This window comes from Crinia signifera, chromosome 5, assembly GCF_055691185.1.
Source record: "Crinia signifera chromosome 5, ASM5569118v1, whole genome shotgun sequence".
NCBI classification, from domain to species: domain Eukaryota; kingdom Metazoa; phylum Chordata; class Amphibia; order Anura; family Myobatrachidae; genus Crinia; species Crinia signifera.
Window position 1 is genome coordinate 132,568,264 of NC_139221.1, and position 19,813 is coordinate 132,588,076.

Sequence of the window (19,813 nt, forward strand, 5' to 3'; positions counted from 1 at the left end):
TCCATTTTATCACTTTTTGAAGCTTAGTGCATCTGGGCCGAGGTGTTGTGAATATGAGGCAAGTGATTGTGCTAACCATCAATTCCCCCACTTCTCAATAAACACATACTATAATATTTTTGGTTAGATGGGAACATCTATATTTAATCTTTTTTAAATGCGCCCATCTTGACTTTGATATTTTCATCCCTTGTAATAAAAGGCTAACACTGTTCCTCGCCTCTATTGGGTGAATTCAGGTGTTTTGTCATAGGCCACTAGATGGAGTCTGACACAGCAATTCAAGTGTTGCTCCATACAGGCATGCACAGCAGCCAGTGCTGACTGTTCTCCCTGTTAACAAAGTCAGCAATGGCTAGCCATCGATGGCTGTTCGTTCGCAAGATGATTGACAGTCAGTGGCTGTTTATGGGCAACAACCTTGCCGTTTCTGGGACTACCCCGGAAAACGCAGGTGGCGTCTGTCCGTTGGGAGGAAGGGCCACTGACGTCAGCCGCAGCCCCCATCTCCCCACGACCATTTTACTTGGCGGCTGTGAACAGGGGGATATCCTTTCGATAGTAATTGATTGTGAATATATTTCCCCCTATTTGCACGGTAGTGAACACATTCGCAGCCATGCACAGGGGCGGGGAGACACTCAAGCGGGGTAACATTTTCCTGATTGCTGGGCTGCAAAGATTAAGGCCCACAGTATATTCAGTCTATACTACTTCATATTTATACACTCTGACACTCTGCCGCTTCCTTAATACTGAAACATGATGCTTTAGAAATCAGGCATCCACGCTACTAGGGACGGACAGCAAAGCAAGTCATCAGTCATTGTTATAAACTCAGATGTGTTACTGTAGGACAGCAAGGAATCAGGTACTGATATTGGAATTGATGATGTGATGTACACCCTTACTTGCAAAAAGAGAGCACAGGATTAGTTGGAGCAAAGCAAAAAAGATTGCTGCTACAATACAAGGGATGCCAACACATTTGTTTCTCATGTAGGGCATATACTAATGGCTCATTTTGACACTGCAATTTTGATTTTAACTAGGACACTCCCTTTCCAATGCTAAATATATCTGATCATTTCACGTCTGCCCACCTCCAATGCAACATGGTTATTCCAAGGTGTAGTTACTCATTTTTAAATGCTGCAGAGGGCAGGGCTAGACTGTAGAAAGGATTGGTTCCGCCTTGGAATACAGTTTGTCTGTGTGGAGGCGTCAGTCTGTGGGCGGTTTGAGTGCCAAGGGTTAGGTGGGATTAGACTGCTGGAAAGCACAGTCAGACTGCGGAAGGGCTCGGTTAGGCTGCAAGGTTGAGAATTAGGCTACAGGGAGAGTCAGGCTATTTAAATTGATAACAAATGCTTAATAAAACACAATGTTATTAGTCATTCTAAACTACATGCGATGTGCTGTTCTGGAATAACACACAAAGTTCCAGTTCGGAACCAATATAGAGTTACTAGTGGTACCCTATATCCCTGCTCAAGTCTGTTGTCAATTCAAAATGCTGATTTAAATAGTGAAGTCGGGATATAAATTACATGTAAATAGGTCCAAACATGATTTTAGCTATTTTTAGCAAAAAAAATAATTTAAATCAATGTTTATAGATTTTTAAGAATCCAAAAAACAAATCCAAACCAAAATACTAGCGGGTGGTTTTGCCAAATGCCAAAACAGGTTAATAAATTAAAACATAAAAATAAAACATGGAGTCTGCATACATCTCTAATCTAAACTCTAAGGGGTAATTTTACTAAAGCTTTTAACAATGAAAAGAGGGGATGCTGCCCATAGCAACTAATCAGATTATGTCTATCATTTTTAGGATACAATAGAAAAATGAAAGACAACATCTAATTGGTTACTATAGACAACACTACATCTTTTCATTTTTTAGATGCTTTAGTAAATTTACCACTAAGTATATTCTTTCTGGGTGGTCTTGTAATCACTCCTTAGATGAATTTGCACAATTTTATTCTGTAAAAGAGATTTATCAAGCTCGGTGAAGTGATAAAGTGTTTGGTTTTTATAACTGGCCAATCAGCTCCTACCTGTCATTTTTCAAACCAAGCCTGCAACTTCACAGTTAGGAGCTGATTGGCCAGTGATAAAAACCGGAGACTTTGGAGGAAAATACTCTCCCTTTAGAAAAGGATTAATTGGGCCTATCCTGGAAATAGCGCTTTGAAGATTCATTCCTTTGTTTGCAATAAAAACCAGACACTTTATCACTTCACCGAGCTTGATAAATCTACCGATAAATACAATCAGTCTATGGATATAATCACAACATAGATATACTGTAATGCTTACCAACTGGTGACATCTCTGGTATCGATGTTGTATAAGGTCCATCAAGGAACTTGGGTTCATTGTCATTTATATCTTGGATTTTTATGATAAATTCCGACTCTGGCTCCATGGGCCTGTTAGTCCTTCTGTCCAGAGCTTGGGCTCTAAGGGTATATTGAGACCTTTCTTCCCTATCCAGTCTTTGTATTGCATGAATATCACCTGTAGTATCATCAATTGTAAATGTAGTTCCTGCTCCATCACCAGAGAGAATGTATCTTATTGATCCTTCACCTTCATCCATATCTGAATGAAGCTACAGTATATTGAGAAATGGATAAGAATTAGCGTTAAGTACAATAGTAAGAGTACAAGATTTATAGCTGCTATATGAGTACCATGATTACTGTATAATGGTAAAAACTCGTTTGGCCTCTATTTCCCTATAGGGATGGACTTGGGTAATAGGGGGGACAATTGAGGAGCTCCAATTTTGTGCAATCAGGACTTTTGTAGTTATCACAATATGGCCCATTATTTACCTATCCCTTTGGGATAACTCTCACAGGAACAGATAAAGCATTGCTAACAATGGAGTCAGAGGGATCGGCAAATTCAAAACCTTATACAGTATATACGAGCAAATACTGAAGTCTGCAGTTTATCTATAGCTGGGCACTCCCAAAGATATGTAAAAGAGAGCCAACATAACCACAATTGTGCCAACATAGATTTGAGACAAGGCCAAGTCATGTGGAGCAAGATCAGAGTTAAGTACACACAATGCAATAATTTAAAAAGTGTTCTATGTGGGAAATTCACCTAGATAATTGGAAACTTGTCCTAAATATTAGATGCCAATTATTTTCAGGTATGGAGGTAGATAGATCATGTTCCCATTTCAATAAGGATGGGAATTTAGTTAATCCAAAGGGTTTTATCAATAGGAAGTACCACCAAGTGATTCCACCTCTACTATCTGCATGTGATAATCTAGCCCGAAGATATTTGGGGAGTGTGGATATCTTATGTGGGAGTGTATTGATACTGGCCAAAGAGTGTCTAAGTTGAAGGTATTTAAAGAAATCCCTTTGAGAGAGAGAGTATTGGGATTGAATCTGGGTAAAGGAGAGCAAGGCATCAGATGAAGATGCCTCCGCTAAGGAGATTATTACCTGGCATGACCAGGATACAAAACATAGGTTTGGTATCAGTAGCTCTACACTGTCCAGTGAGACATCCCCGCATGAAGAGAAACCTAATTTGTAATACTTACAAATTCCATCCATGTCCAATGCGTGGCCAGGACCGATGTAACAGGTATAAGGGAGAGCAGGTCAATCGATGGGGGGAGCCATAAGCAATCAGGTATAGGGAAGGGGAAGACCATACTACGTTCTAAAACTACCCATATTTTAGGGTTAACCCTGTCAAACCAGGCACCAACCTGAGACAAAATACTCGCAAGCTGGTAACTGCCTAAGTCTGGATATGCAACCCCTCCATCCAGTTTTGAAAGAGAGATGTTTTTTTCTCGCTAATCTAGGTTAGCCCTGATGAATAAGAGTAGAAAGTAGGGATTGAGTCTATTTCCAAGTAATTTAGCATAGATTTTAACATCCATGTTGAGTAATGCTATGGGGAGGTAGTTGACCATGTTAATGGTTAATGTTAATGGAATCGGAAAACTACTCTGGTTGGAGGCTTCATTAAACATCTTGACTAAAATAGGGGAAAGAGAGTCTCTAAAACAAGAATAAAATTTGTTAACATAGCCATTAGGGCCTGGGGCCTTATCTAGTGGAAGAGAGCAAATAATCCTGTTTATCTCCTCCTGAGACCAGGGGCATTCAAGTGCAGAGAGAGCCTCCAAATCAAGCGATGGCAAATCTATTGCCGCTAGAAATTTACCAATCTCAGAGGCTGTCGGTTGTGGAGTCATGGGATCATCTGCGAGATTGGAGTAATACAGTATGTAGCAAATGCATTTGCTATATCTGAGGGATCGTACACTTTGATGCCCTGCATATTAGCAATTGTACATATACGATCTCTCGCAATATTCCCCCTTAACTTCCTAGCCAGTAATCTTCCTAATACAAAGAGATTATTTAAGCCTTGCGCTAATGAGAACGAAAAGCTGCTGGTCTCCTCAAAAAAAGGTTAAGCCCAACCTGAGAAGAAATTCTAGACAATATGTACAAAGGTGACCAGCGCTGGGAGATAATCAGTGTAAAACCTCCAAAGGATTGGGATTTTCCTCAAATCTTCTGAATATGTTAGAGATCTCCTTGTGTGTTGCTGCCAGAAGGAAGTTAACTTACTTTATAGTTCTGCCCCGCGTTCCTATAATGGTTTCTTTGTCCAATCCTTTGGAGGTTTTACACTGATAATCTCCCAGCGCTGGTCACCTTTATACATATTGTCCAGTAATCTTCCTGCTCTTCCCTTTGGATTTTGATCATAACCCAGTTGCAGGTTTGGACCCTGGCACTTCAGACACCAAAGACTGCAGGGTTGTATCACGCTGTGGCACAAATGGCCTTTATTAAGAAGTATGGATGGGTTTCATATATCTTTTATGTATTATGCATACTGTATATACTACAGTATATAGGTTTAAGCTTCCTCCAAAGTACTGAAGAGTGCCAGTACCAGAGATCCCCTTGTCAAAAAATAGGGAAAGGGAAATTGGGAGTTCTGCACATGTATGTACTCTGAGTACTTTGTGATGTCCCAATTGATTTGTTAATCTCAATATCTGATCTGTCATATGGGGATGCAGCCAAAGGCAATACAACTGGATACAAATAAGAAAAAAAAAGATAAAGAAGACCCCCCTGTCTGACACCTTTTCTGTGACATTTGAGGCCCCAAAAGATTTTGGATAGAATGTCACCCAACCCAGAAGACCACTGCTACAGAAAGTTTCTTATAAACCCTCAAATACTGTAGCTCCAATTATTGAAGCTGAGTTCCGCGAACGTTACACTGCTAAGTTTGGGCTTCAGAGTCTGACACAAAACCACATAGATGACACATAACTAAGGCCTGGAGAAGGCAGAAAAATTACATAATCCAGTCCAGACTCTGAGGGTACTATGCACCCTGGAAGCTTAATGCACATATACATCCTTAGGAAATACAGAAGATATTATCAGTTATTCATATTGCAAATACACATTTTGAAGCACTTATGCAAAGATAAAGGCGGCATGCTGATGTATTTACAATCATCTTAAATCAATTAAAAAATACACAATTTTATAAAAATATAAAGGCGGCAGCTTGTATATTCTAAAGGGATTAAACGGCTGAGTCTGGATCAAACACAGTGATCAGAATTCAGCCGGTGCACTGATACACATAACACAAGTATAACCAGCAATTAATCTATGGCAGGCTGGGTAATATATGATGTAATACCCAGTCAGGACAGCCAAGAATGGACAAGCATCCTTGTATACAGATTTACTGCAGCTGGGCAGCCAGACACAAGGTAATGAACTAATTATGTGACAGGTGAGTCTTCACAGACCACGCATACCAGAGTCAAGCTGCAGTTACACAGACCATCCAGTGGGGACTCGTAACAAATAATAATGATGATAATAATAACAATAATAATAATAATAATAATAATAATAATAAAAAAAAACAAGGATTCAGACAGAGGATCAAGCAGGATGCATTATATCTCCAAGATCTGGAACACAACATTTGGATTTCTGCTTACAGTCAGAGAATAGCTAGTTTGGCCAAGCAGCATCAGCTGTAGTAGGCTTTGACAAAATGTTGATAGATACATTTGATACCCCATAAATTTGGGTGATGGAGTAAGCCCATTCTATTACATGAATCATCAAGTTTACCAACTGATGTGATTGAAGTATCTTGTTTCAAAAATTGTTACCCATTGCAGCTTTTCCATTATCACCATTGCATCACCCTCATTGCCATACTGTTTATGTACTGTATAGTGATTAAAGATTTCACAGGCAACAATGTGAGAGATTATCAGAGTCATGGTAACATCATCCAAATGACACCTCATCCTTGTCCTCCCTATTTGACTCACTTCTCTTTCCTATTCTCTCTCTCATGTCCTGAACTAAACAATTCATCCCTTACCTCTGCACTTGACATTGTCGCCCCACCAACCACAAATCACCCTTGCAAATCAACACTTCAACCATGGCATACCAAATGCACCAGATATCTTCAAAAATGACTTCCTCCACTTTAAACTTATGCTCTCATCCTTTGGTGCTGCCCTGTCTCTTACTAAAGAATCTTACTTCAAAATTCTCATCTCCTCCCAGTCTTCCAACCCCCTATACCTCTTTGCCACTGTCAACTCCCTCCTCTGCCCACCACAACCTCCTCTCCCTTCCTCACTGTCTGCTCTTGACTTTGCCACTTATTTCACATCCATGATTGACTCCATACGTCAAGAAATTTTATCCCACCAGATCGCCAGCAACCAGCCACCTCCTATCCCTTACCACACCTCCCTTTCCCTCTCACCAACTCTAACATCTTTCTCCCATGTATCTGGTAAGGAAGTTATGGCCCTCATCCATTCCTCCCCCACCACCACCTCCCCACTTGACCCTATCCCCTCCCACCTCCTCTCCCACCTCTCTCCTTCTGCCTGTTCCCATATTGTCCACCTTCTCAATCTCTCCCTCTAATCAGGCACTGTCTACTCTGACTTCAAGCATGCTATTGTCTCCCCTATTCTTAAAAAATATACCCTTGATCCTAACACCCTCTCCAACTACCAACCCATCTCTCTCCTCCATTTTACCTTCAAACTCCTTGAGCATATTTTCTACAACCGCCTCACTGACTTTCTTTCCTCCCACTCTCTGCTTGACCCATTACAATCTAGCTTCCATTCTCTTCACTCAATTGAAACTGCCCTCACAAAAGTCTTCAATTATCTTCATGCTGCCAAATCTAAGGGCCACTACTCTCTGCTTATTCTTCTTGACCTGTCTGCTGACACTGCGGACCACCCTCTCCTTCTCCTAATCCTTCACTCCCTTGGTCTGCATGATACTGCTCTCTCCTGGCTGTCATCCTACCTCTCTGATCGTTCCTTCTCTGTATCCTCTCATAACACTACCTCTCTCCACTTCCACTAACCGTTGGAGTCCCACAAGGTTCTGTTCTTGGTCCTCTCCTTTTCTCTCTCTATACATCCTCATTAGGTGAGCTCATTAGTTCTTTTGACTTTCAATATCATCTCTATGCTGATGATACTCAAATCTACCTTTCATCCCCTGACCTTTCTCCCACTCTCCTCACTCGTATTTCCAACTGTCTCTCTGCTATCTCTTCCTGGATGTCCCAGCGCTTTCTCAAAATGAACATGTCCAAGATTGAGATGATCATCTTCCCACCCTCCCGCACAACCTCACATCCCATAATCTCATTATCTATTGATGGTACGACTATCACCTCTAGCTTCCAAGTATGCTGTCTTGGAGTAATCCTTGACTCCTCTCTCTCCTTCAAACCACATAGTCAGCACCTCTCACAAACCTGCCATTTTCATCTCAAAAATATTTCCAGATTTAGACATTTGATCATATTAAGGCTGGACTTTTGCAATCTCCTTCTAACTGGTATCCCTGACAAATGCCTGTCTCCACTCCAATCTATCCTCAATGCTGCAGCCCAGCTCATCTTCCTCACAAATGCACTACCTCCAGCTCCCCTCTTCTACAAGCCCTTCACTGGCTTCCCTTCCCTTTTAGAATTCAATTCAAACTTCTCACACTTGCTTACAAAGCCATCACCCACTCCTCTCCCATTTACATTTCTGACCTTATATCCCTTTACACACTCGTCCCCTTCACTCAGCTAACACCCGTTGGCTCTCCTGCCAACTTATTACTCCTCCCACTCCTACCTCCAAGATTTTTCACATGCTGCTCCCTTACTCTGGAATTCTCTACCTCTCCCCCTCAGACTCTCCATTTCTATACAGAACTTCAAACGGGCTCTTAAGACCCACTTCTTCACCAAACCCAGCAAACTGTCCTTCTAACCTTCTGTTCCTTCAAGTCTTCAACTGTAAGTTACTGTTTTTCAGTTTGATTATCTGTACTCTGTAACTGGGCGCTGCGGAACCCTTGTGGAGCCATATAAATAAAGGATAATAATAATAATAATAATAAAATGACTGCGCTGGAAACCTCATGAGAATAAGTCAGAAATGTTTTATTACATAGATCTTGGTGTTTTTTTTTTTTTTACTTGTGAAGCCTCATAGTAATTTGAAAAGAACCATTCCATCTGGAGGGGGTCAATTCCTCAATTGCTCGTAACCTGAATATGCTCTAACAAGGTCTGGGTTACATATGATCAATGAAAGTGCCAACAACTTTAATAAAAATTTTGTTGCAAAAAGATTGTGAGCTACTGTACAACTGCAAAATAGACAAGATGTCCCTGATGCATTATACCCATGATATCTGTCCAATTGTGAAATGCTATATAAATACTGTAACTTGCAGTTGCCTTGGATTTTTGTAAACTTTTCACTTTTCATATTTATAACATTCTCAGTATAAGCCGATTAGGAAATTCAAAATGTTGCATTCAGAATGTTGCGCTATAGTTGTTGCATCCGCTTGTGAGAAAGTCAAGGAATTACAGGGTGCTGTCAACAATTCTTTTTCCTTTGCAACCTCTGCACACTCTTCTGTTTGCTTTTCACTGTAGTAATTATGTAGTCATTACTTATTGTCATATAATAATGACCACTGTGCCAATATTTAAACCATATTTCAGTGGTCAAGTCAGTTGTATGGATGGTGTGCATTCCCTGTTCAGCACAATTAACTATTTATTTGTAATATTGTCTACTGGGGACCAGTAGACAATCCATCATCTCTCAGAATACTGAATATGTTTCAATTTCTTAAGGAAATCTGTTCCTCACCCAGCATTCTGCTTTTCTATTTTTTTAAAAGCTTCCTTATTTGAATTTTATGGTGAATTATATAATATTACAATTAAATTCTTTATTTCCTTTTCACTATATGAAAACTATTAATTTAATAAGAATACGAATCCAATTTTTCGTATTCTTAGTACGAATGAATATGAATGCACACGGCTGTTTTAGCCGTATGCAAATTCGTGTTCCGGAGGGGAATTTACAAAGCAGTCAAATACGACTGCTTTGTAATCCCTGATGGCGTATCCATTCGTGTATACGGCCGCTAATACGAATTCGTATAGGCAGTCTACATGGATCAGTCAGATCCGTGCAGGCTGCACCAGGCTGAAAGAGCCGGGCTGGTTCTAAAAAATCAGGAAACCGACCAAATAGGGCTTTGCTGTATTTTTTAAAACCAGCTCCAGGGCCGGGGCTGGTTCCTAAAATATGGGGGACAAAATGACTAGAGGTCCTCCTTATTTTAAGGACCAGCCCCAGGCCCAACCAGCCAGCAGGGTAATGCCACAGCCGGGGGGGAGACTTTTTATACAAGTCCCCCCGGCCAAAGCATTCACCCCCTGACCGGTCAGCCTGGCCAGGGGTCCTGGGGGAGTGGGGACCCCCCAATAAAGGGGTCCCCCCCCCCAGGACTTACCTGGCCAGGCTGAAGCCCAGTGCTGTCCTCAATGCTCCTGGGCGGTGGTCATCGAGCTGATAAAATGGTGTAAAAAATAGAATTAAATACTATTGTCTTATACTGTGGAACTATGAGACCCAGCAAGCCTCCCCCATGTGCTGGGACTTGGAGAACCACAAGTCCCAGCATGCGGGGCATTAAAGGGCCCGCTGGCACTTGTAGTTCCACAGTAAAATAAATAGTTAAATAACCACACTGACACCCATGAAAAATAAAAGTTTAATACATACATAACACTTACATACTGATACTTACCTTTCTTGAGCCTGTAGGTTGCCCTGGGTCCGGGGTCTGTGGCTCCAGGATCCATAGAAATCCATTTAGGGACCTATGGAAGAAAATCCTACTCACCAATGTCCTCCGGCAAAGTTCACGTCCTCTTCTGTCCGCAGTAGTCTGGGTCTTCAAAAAAAAAAAAAAAAAAACGCAAGTGTCCCGGTACCCTCGCACTGACAGGAGAGACTCTGAAGTTTCATCTTTAGCGCCTCTCCTCCGAATGATTTGGCCGCCTAGCGAAGCCCTATGTGGCCAGTTTCCTGATTTTTTTAAAACCAGTCCCGGCTCTTTCAGCCTGTTGCTGATTATGCCGGGGGGGGGGGGGGGGGGGGGGAATGGTTATTCCTGTCCTATTCTTTCGATGGTGTATTCATTTGTATTTGTAAATACAAATACTAATGTCCCATCAATACGAATAGTCGTATTTTCGAGATAATAAATCCTGAAAATACAAATGTGTAAAAAATAGGTGTATTTCTGGATACAATACACCTATTTTTTACGAATTTGGCTTAGTAAATTTCCCCCTATATGTCCCAAAAAGTGGGATTGTTGTACTTGCATAGAGCGCATATGCCCTGTGGGGAGAAACCAAATACCTCCAACCCCCAATTGCCAATCTGTGTATGCTCCACTAACATTCTCTGACTACTGCCTACTGACCACTGCACTAAATAATAGTAGCTACTGATATAAATAAAAGCTGGCACCATCTGCTGGCACCATCTGCATGTCCCATGTTGTTCCACCCCTCCCTCCCCCATCTCCTACAGTGAAGTCCTGCCTCAGCATCCTGACTGAGATCCACCATGGCCTCATCCGGTTCCAACTGGATGAGTACTGCATTGCCTATAGGGAGGGAGATAGGGACCGAGTGGCATTACTACTATGGTATCTGGACTTCAGGTCAACATGCATTAGGTCGACAGTCAATAGGTTGACCACTATTGGTTGACATGCATTAGGTCAACATGAACAATAGGTCGACACAAGCAAAATGTTGACACAGTATGGATCAACACCTGAAAAGGTCTACATAATTTTTTACATTTTTAAATACTTTTTCATACCTTACCATCCGTGTGGACTATGATTTGAAATGGTAAAGTGTGCCGAGAACAGCTAATTGCAAATTTAGCCATGCAAGGGAACGCGGTACACCAAACACCAGAAAATGCAAAAATAAATTTTGACCCTTTCATGTGGTGACAATTTCTGTGTTGACCTTTTTTTTGTGTTGGCTTTTCCTCATGTCAACCATGTGCATGTCAAACTATTGGTAATGTGTAAGGGACACTGCTACTACTACTGTGCGGCATAACATTCAGTATAAGGGGCACGATTATAGCAGTGAGGCGCAAAATGTATGGAGCACTACTACTGCTGGGTGGTGTAACAAAAATTGTGGGTACGATTGTGTCAACACGACCCTTGCCCTCAAAGTTATGCCCATTTTTGGGCATGTACTGTCCCTATTTAAAATATTGGGATGGTGGCCACCAATACTTTTTCTGTCACAGGACACCAAAATGTTTAGTCATAGCTCTGATCAGTGAAGCAGAGAGAGGGGGGGGGGGGGGGGGGGGGGACGGACACTATTTAACAGGGCCCAGGTCTGATAAAGGGGTCCAGTGGTGCAGAGAGAGGAGGTGTACCAATTACCAGGGCCCAGGTCTGATAAAGGGGCAAGGTGGGGCCCCTGTTACTTGGCAGCAGCTGCAGAAGCATGCTGCTGTGTGCTGGGCTGCAGTGATGCCAGTGAGGTGCTTAAAGTAACAACTTTCTGTATTTTAGTCTAAGAGCGACTGACCATGCCTCCCACAGTTAGGGGTGTCTCTACATGCATGGCCAAACAGGACACATGTTGCTTATGCCAAACAGCAGGAACCACCCATGCAGTGGTGTAGCTAGGTGCCACTGTGCCCAGAGCAAGGGAATGTTTCACGCCCCCTCCCCCAATTTGTAGTAGGCGGGGCTCTTGTGTGGCAAAAAGGGGGCACGACCTAACATTATACCACACACCGTAATGCCCATTGCACATTTTAGTGAACTTTGTAATACCCATTACACATAAAGCCACATGCCGTAAGGCCATTTACCCATAAGGCCACACATGATGCTCATTACATACTATATAACAAACTGTAATGCCCATTACATACTATATAACAAACCTTAATGCCCATTACATATTTGACACATAAGTGCCACTTACCTACATTCTCTTTGCTAGGAGCTTCATGCTCGATGATGCTTGCTCGCCAAGGGGGACTGAAATTGCACATTGCCAAGGGGAACTAAAATAGCTTATTGCCAAAGGGGACTGAAATTGCTCGTTGCCAAGGGGGACTGAAATTGCTCGTTGCCAAGGTAGACTAAAATACTTGTTGCCAATGGGGACTGCAGCTCGCTCCCCGCCCGCTCATTGCTCCCTGCTGTGCCCGACTAAGCCTGAGTTTCCGCCGCTATTTTCAATTCTCAAGTCTCCCGCTGGACCCCTAGCCAATAGGTGCTTGCAGTCCAGACAGCCACCAATGCTGCTTCCAATTGGCTGCCGGACCGCAAGCACCTATTGGCTAGGAATTCAGCGGGAGACTTGAATTGAAAATAGCAGCAGACAACCAGGCACAGTGGGAGGGGGCAAGCTGGGTGGGCAGGGGAACAGGAGAGTGGGTGAACAGGGCGTGGGAGCCGGCGGCAGAGTTTGTGGTGCACAGCTCTGGCCCCCTGTGATCTTTCAGAGCCCGGAGCTTGTGCTCCGCCGTCTCTGCCCTCGCTATGCCCCTGCTACCATGTATTGCCTGATGAGACATTAGTCTCCTGCTTACTTTACTTCCATGCTAACATACACAATTTACATGAGAAAATAACAAACTACAAGTTGAGTCCCGAAAATCTGTTATCGGAAATATTCTGAAATCCAAACTTTAGAGCACCTTTGCATTCTGTATAAAAACTTTTTTTTCATGCACAAAATTATTGAATATATTGTATAAAATGACCTTCAAGCTATTTGTATATGGTGTATATGAAACATAAATGCATTCTCATTATGTTATGCAAATATTCCGAAATACAGAAAAATCCCCCTAAAAAATGACTTCTGATCCCAAGCATTATATCTTCCATATCCAGAATGCTTGGGGCCTCAAGAATTTGTATTATAAACCTGTATATTATTTGTGACAATGTAATCGTTGCACTGTAAAATATGCATTTTTTTACGACGTTTTCAAATGTATTCAGGTCGAAAAATAGCCCAATGTTTATCTCATGCATGTTTTAATTCTCCAACCACATTGTGATGATTCTACTGTTGTTTATATGTCTTCCTCCTGAGTTTATTCATCAATTATTTCTATAGACAGAGTTGCACTTGACCATAGGGGCACAGGGTCACTGCCTGGGGGCCCACCTCCTGCTCTAGGGATCAGGTTCAGGACTGTGCCCTATTCTACACAGGAATATGTTTTTTTTTTTTTTTACAGTGCATTGCAGTTATTAATGTGGTACATTATCATGCATCATGCAATAGCAGTAGTTATTTTATATATATATATATATATATATATATATATATATATATATATATATATATATATATATATATATATATACACAGATGGAGCGAGCCTCGCTCTTGCAGGGGATGGCGGAAGATTTGCCATCCGCCATCCCTGCCAGCGCCGTAAGGGGACGTGCGCGCACGAGATGCGCGCACGTAACCTTACAACGGGGCTCCCCCGGGTCCCCGCTACCTCGCCGAGGGTTGCCCCGGGTCCCCGCCGCCTCGCCACCCCCCCTCTTAACCCTGTCCGTCTCCCTGAAGCGGAGACGGACAGGGTTCCCATCCCCCGTCGATGGGAAACTGAGACGCACGCACGTCTCAGTCAGATGGGACGTCTCTTTGCCAGATTTTGTTGCTGGCGCAGCGCCAGCAATGAAGAGACCAGCTCCATCTGTATATTTATCAATAGACTGAAACCATGCACTCTTTAATGGTTACAAAAAACAATGTGGTGGCTGGCTACACTCCTTATGGAGACTTGCCACACTCCTATACAAGGGCCCCATCACTTCACAACCCACTACCCCCCTCCCAGTGTTCCCTTCACACCCCAGTCTGAAACTGTCTATAAATGTCTTGCAATTCTTCTGGAGCTAAATGCTCTATCTCACTCTGGGGCAGATGTATGATACAGCATTATAGGGGAGAAGGGGTATCAGTGCATGTGCGCTGATACTACTTTTGCCCATGGATGAAGTCATTGACAGCTGCCGGGTGATGTCCCTTCCTGTATCGCCACATTAATGAGGCAAAGCAGGAAGTGTTATTGCACTGCTATAATACATCTACCCCTCTGTGCTTAACTTTACACATCTGCATGTCCATATACATGTTTTTGTGTAGCTGTTACTGGCCATTTTTGGGGGTTTGAAGAAGAAGCAGCTCCTTAATTTAGGAGGGGGCTGCCACTACACCTAATCATGGAGAGGAGACAGCCAGCCAGAGCGGCATGTACGCAGAAGATGCAGTACAACTGCGTATGTACAAAACACTAGCTTCTATGGACTGCATCTGCTGTAGCCCAGAGAAGCCAGCTAGGGCTGTACAAAAGACAGGGAGTGGCTTCCTCCTAGGTGCTTGCTCTATGCTTATTGCAGCCTATTCTGGCAGTCTCAGAGGGAGAAAATATCTTCCAATGGGACTGCCTGTAGTGTCTGGGACTGACAGGTAGAACTTCCAATAGAAAGTAACTTCTAGTCACAGGAAAGCCAGTGCAGTCATGGACAGCAGCTGGCTGACTACTGAGTGGGGTGGATGATTTTACTGGTTGGGCTGTAATCCTGCAGGCCATAGGTAAAATCCTACACTGGGTTGCAATGTTTTTACATTTTCTACTTTATTTTATTTGAATGTTGGCAAGAAATAAAAAAAAAATGTTTAATGCACATAAAAATTATATTCGGAACTGTATGTGTTGTCCATAGAAAATTTTGCTGATGCTATTCATTTCCCTAAGGGAATAAAGTTTATTTTTATCTATGAAAACAGGCTGCCAGCTGATGGTTCTTTTAAACAAAGAACCAGAAATAGGTGTTTCAAATCACTGGAGTACTAGACAGGTTTGGCATATTAAAACTTGAAACTGTATAATTAACACAAGACTCTCTGTTCGAATCACTGGACATAAAAAGCAAATGTAAGAATCAGTTGATATCTCAAAGTGACACCAATTGTAATCCTACATAGATGCAGTCAATTAAATGTGCACAGTACTATTACAGTATATAAATATCTGAACAGTCTAATTTTGCAGATACCACATGATTCACTCGAATTTCGAGCACCTTACCTTGCCAACATACAGGGGATCTGTTCCGGTGTACTCTTCTAAAACAAAGAATTGGTTCCATACCCAGCTTCTTTTCAGTCGATTATGTAGAAACTGTTTGTTCTCAGATCTATCATCCCCTTCTCTGATAAACTGGCTTGAAATTCCCAAAACTCCATTGGTCAAGTCCAGGAGCACCATGTAATAAATGTAAAATCCTTGTATATGAAGATTCTTCATATGCCGCATCCTTTTGAACTTTGTTCTTATTTATTTTTAATTGGCAGAAGAAGAAATGCAGTATTGAAGTAAAATAAATATAACGCGCAGTAAAAGGATATTTGATCTTGATCAGCTTTGAAGGTAGTCCTAGCTTCAGATACCTAGGCAGAATAAAAAAAGAAAAAAGAAATATAAATAAAATTAAACCTTCAGCCGAAATAATTATATTATACCACAAAACGTGAAGTCTTTTGCATGGGAAGCTTGATAATAGAAGGTGAACAGTATGTACAGGAACAAAAAGGTCTGTTATCTTCATATGTACAACAAGGTACCTTTGGATGAAGGCACTCTGGGGGTTGTAGTTAGTTGGGAGGATTACTTCACTTTAGCTACTTTGATTACTACAGGGTTCCACTGTATTATTGATTTGCTGAAGTTAACAGCATGCTTTCAGAATACAGTATTTATGATCTGAGAAGTCCTTTGAAACTGCTGAATATAAGCATTCCCATCCAGAAAATAGAATACCTACCAAGCAATTTCCAAGGACAGATGCTTTCTTCTAAATATATATTTTGTTGAAACACAAAAGCATAAGAGTTATTTTTAAGGTGAATCTGTATCATCGCTGACCTTAATTATTATTTTACGCTTGCAGTGGCATTCAGCTGTCACACTTATTTTTGCAGTGTACGGAGAACAATGGCAGCGATGCTAATGTAACACAGCACCGATTTCAATGGTCAGTTAATCATTATGTAATCCACATGGGAGATTGGGGGCTTGATAGTCACATGCCATTGTGTGATATTTGTGCAAGTCAGACGAACAGATTTTCTTTCTTCAAAGTGAAAGGCTGGTTCAGGCAAAGGAATGCCAACCTCCATTGGAGGAAGCTCTCTCATCAGTCAAGGGTCTTTTGTTGTCATGAAGTCAGATTAGCTGGTGACCTCACTCTATGCTATTGAGCAAAGAAAGTTTCTTTTTCACTATTTTGTGAGACTTAATGAGGTGGCATTACGCTTAAGTTACTCTGTCAAAATACCCAGAACATCTTTTATAGCAGTAGTATTGAGCTGCTCAGTCTAAGGACCCTTCAGTCTCTTTCTCCCTCTGCCTTTCTCTTGTTCTGTCTCCATCTGGCTCAGATAAGCAATTAAAGCAATGTTTATTTATGATTTGGAAACACAGTGACAATACATTTTACAACTTATTTTTTAACTTTCGTTTATTGATTGCTACTGAACAGCTGCATGTCTGCAAGAAAGCCTTAATGTATACAATTTCCTTTCACTTACCGCTTCTTAATATTCAACACAGTCATGCGGGAAATGTATTAACGCCAGAAAAGTATTTCACAGCATTTGTGGTTACATCATTCATACATGAAACTTTAGAGATTGAGGCACTGTATTGCATACATACTGCACCTACTGCCAGTGGCGTAAGTTTGTCCCAGTTGCCCGGAGGCAAGATGAATATTGGTGCCCCCCCCACACACACACACACAATGTTATTCAAAGTATATATAGTCTGTTATGAAATATATATTATGTACTGTATATGTATACAGAGAGAGAGAGAGAGAGAGAGAGAGAGAGAGAGAGAGAGAGAGAGAGAATATATATTTCAGAACTCAGCCACAGAAGCGATTTTGATGGCTTTCAATTAATGGTTTTAAACTGACAGTGGTGGAGAGGTGCCCCTTGAGAGCAGGAGCCCGGCTGCAGATGACTCCATTGCCTCCCAGAGTTCTGCCTCTGCCTACTGCTACAAAGGCAAAGAGGGGGACATGTGGACATGTAATCATTTGTCCTCCGTATTGATGTTATGGGGCATATTTATCATAATCCACATCTAACATGCCGATGTGATAAATTTGCCAAATATTGCAATGAGATATTTGAATACAAAGCAAGAAAGTAAAAAATATTGCATATAGAGACAGAGCCGGCAAGCCCTTTCCGAAAACTTTCCATGAAAGTCTGTGCATGTACAAGCTGCTCAGTGTCAGGGAGACAGCTGCAGTCCATGACTGCACTGACAGGAGGGGCAGGGCAGGAGTAGGGGAAAGATGGCATTACTATCTCAAGGCCCCTACTTATTGTTTAAAGAGAGAGAACAAATGCATTTATTTTTATGAAAACACCTCCTTAAAGCCCTTTGATACATTAAATTGATAAATGGAAAAGGGCTCACATTATTTTAGCATAAAAAATATTGATAAACATGCCCGTATAAGTGTTCACATACTGTATGATCATTCAGTATGGCATCTGTGCCAGGGGAATAAATTGTCACCTGAAGGAGCCGGCCCGAACTAGGCATATATAGGGGTATATTCAATGCTAAAGGGAGAGCTATAATGGCGAGCAGTGGCTATTGCTCGCCCTCATAGCTTGCGGGTCAATATTCAACTGACCCCCCTGCATTCGCCATTTCCACCTCGCTATTTATAAAAAGCAAGGTGGAAACGGTGTGTGCGGCCGCCAAAACAGCGAGGCTTGCGGCTATATGCAATTATCTTAATAAAGCATCCTAGCATAGCAAAACGCATCAGGGAGCTGCTTGGACACGAATCATTTGCACAGAACCCCGGATTGCAGTCCAAACCAACCCCTTGAGACTCATATCTACTGTATCCTGCTATAGGACCTAATACCAGCTACCACCTCCAGATATAACGCCTAGTTTGGAAATGGCGAACACTTAGCTCCATCTGCAGACCATTGTTGCCAATTCATCTCCGGTGGACTTACGGTTAATTATACCAGCATTGGGCTAACCACACGGATACAAGCGGACATTGCACATACCCTATCAAGGGTGGTAACTATTTCTATATTCATATTCCCTTTAGTACACAAGGGTACCATAGGAATGGACTCTCTGGAACATTCAATAACTTTTGTGGGTGTCTTTATTTTTACGTATATTTTATTGTAGTTTTTAATAAATGTTTCTTAATATGTTTAATTAAACTTTGTGTAAAAAGATCATCCAATCTACTTATTACTTATTCATCTTAATTAAAATTATTGAGTGCGCTGCTAACCCCCTTTTTTTGTCCATTGTTTACATTTACTGAGGTAACTACCCTGTTTTTAAGCAGCTGCAGGAGACGCTACTCACAGTAAGCGCCCCCAGTTCTGCCCCTCTTTAGGGTCAGTCCTATAAATTTTACATCATTTTACATAACACATATAATATAATAGACTTAAAGGAATGAAGCTGTCATTTTACATACGGTAAGGCTACTTGCTCATTGGATAGGAAAAATGACCTGATTTTTAATACCTCATTTCAAAAAGATCATTGTTAGACCATGTAAGCCTAATTTGCACTCTAGATGAAAAAACATTATAACCACTTGCCTAATATACATCCAACATGACCCATTCCATAAGGCACAACACCCTCCTCATCAATTAACTAGTTCAACACAGGTGATGGCAATCATACATTAAGAGGGAAGTCCAGGAGCAGAACATGTTGTACCTAATGGAATGGGTCATGTTGGAGTGTATGTATGCTGTTGCTCTTCCTTGTGCTGTTAAAAACAGCTCTAGCCCATTGATATATAGGGCCAAATGTAGAAAGAGTTTTCCCATTTTTTAAAGCAGCAGTTAATTACCTGGCAAAATCAACCTGATTTTTAGTGTAAATGATTGCTGCTTTAAAATCCCCAAATCTCTCACATTCTGACTCTCACACCCTATTACATTTGGCCCATAAACAAGATGGCTGAAGTTTTGCTGTGGTATACAGCACAAGGCTATAGTTCCAGCATGTCCCAAATACACTCAATAGGATTAAAAGCTCATGGATTTGGAGGTTTTAGGGCAATGACTTGAACTCTTCATCATGTTCCTCAAGCCACTCTAGATTGATCTGTGGAGTGAGCACATCATCCTGCTGAAACAGGCCACTTCCATAGGAGAATAACCATTTCCATTAAACAATGTACCTGTTCCACGACAATACTTAGGTAGGTGGTGAACATCAAATTAGCATTCA

At 41.6% G+C, this 19,813-nt stretch overlaps 1 protein-coding gene across 4 annotated transcripts in view; it reads right to left on the reverse strand.

The window, feature by feature from the left end:
• CDH20 (cadherin 20) overlaps positions 1-19,813 on the reverse strand; it is a 417,999-nt gene that overhangs the window by 56,504 nt on the left and 341,682 nt on the right. For all 4 annotated transcript variants that reach the window (XM_083188071.1, XM_083188069.1, XM_083188070.1 and 1 more), the window contains 2 exons: positions 15,593-15,954; positions 2,329-2,623 (listed from right to left, as the gene is read on the reverse strand). In XM_083188071.1, the coding sequence (XP_083044197.1) occupies positions 2,329-2,623; positions 15,593-15,820 (523 nt within the window). In that variant the 5' untranslated portion in view covers positions 15,821-15,954. The remainder of the gene's footprint in view (positions 1-2,328; positions 2,624-15,592; positions 15,955-19,813) is intronic.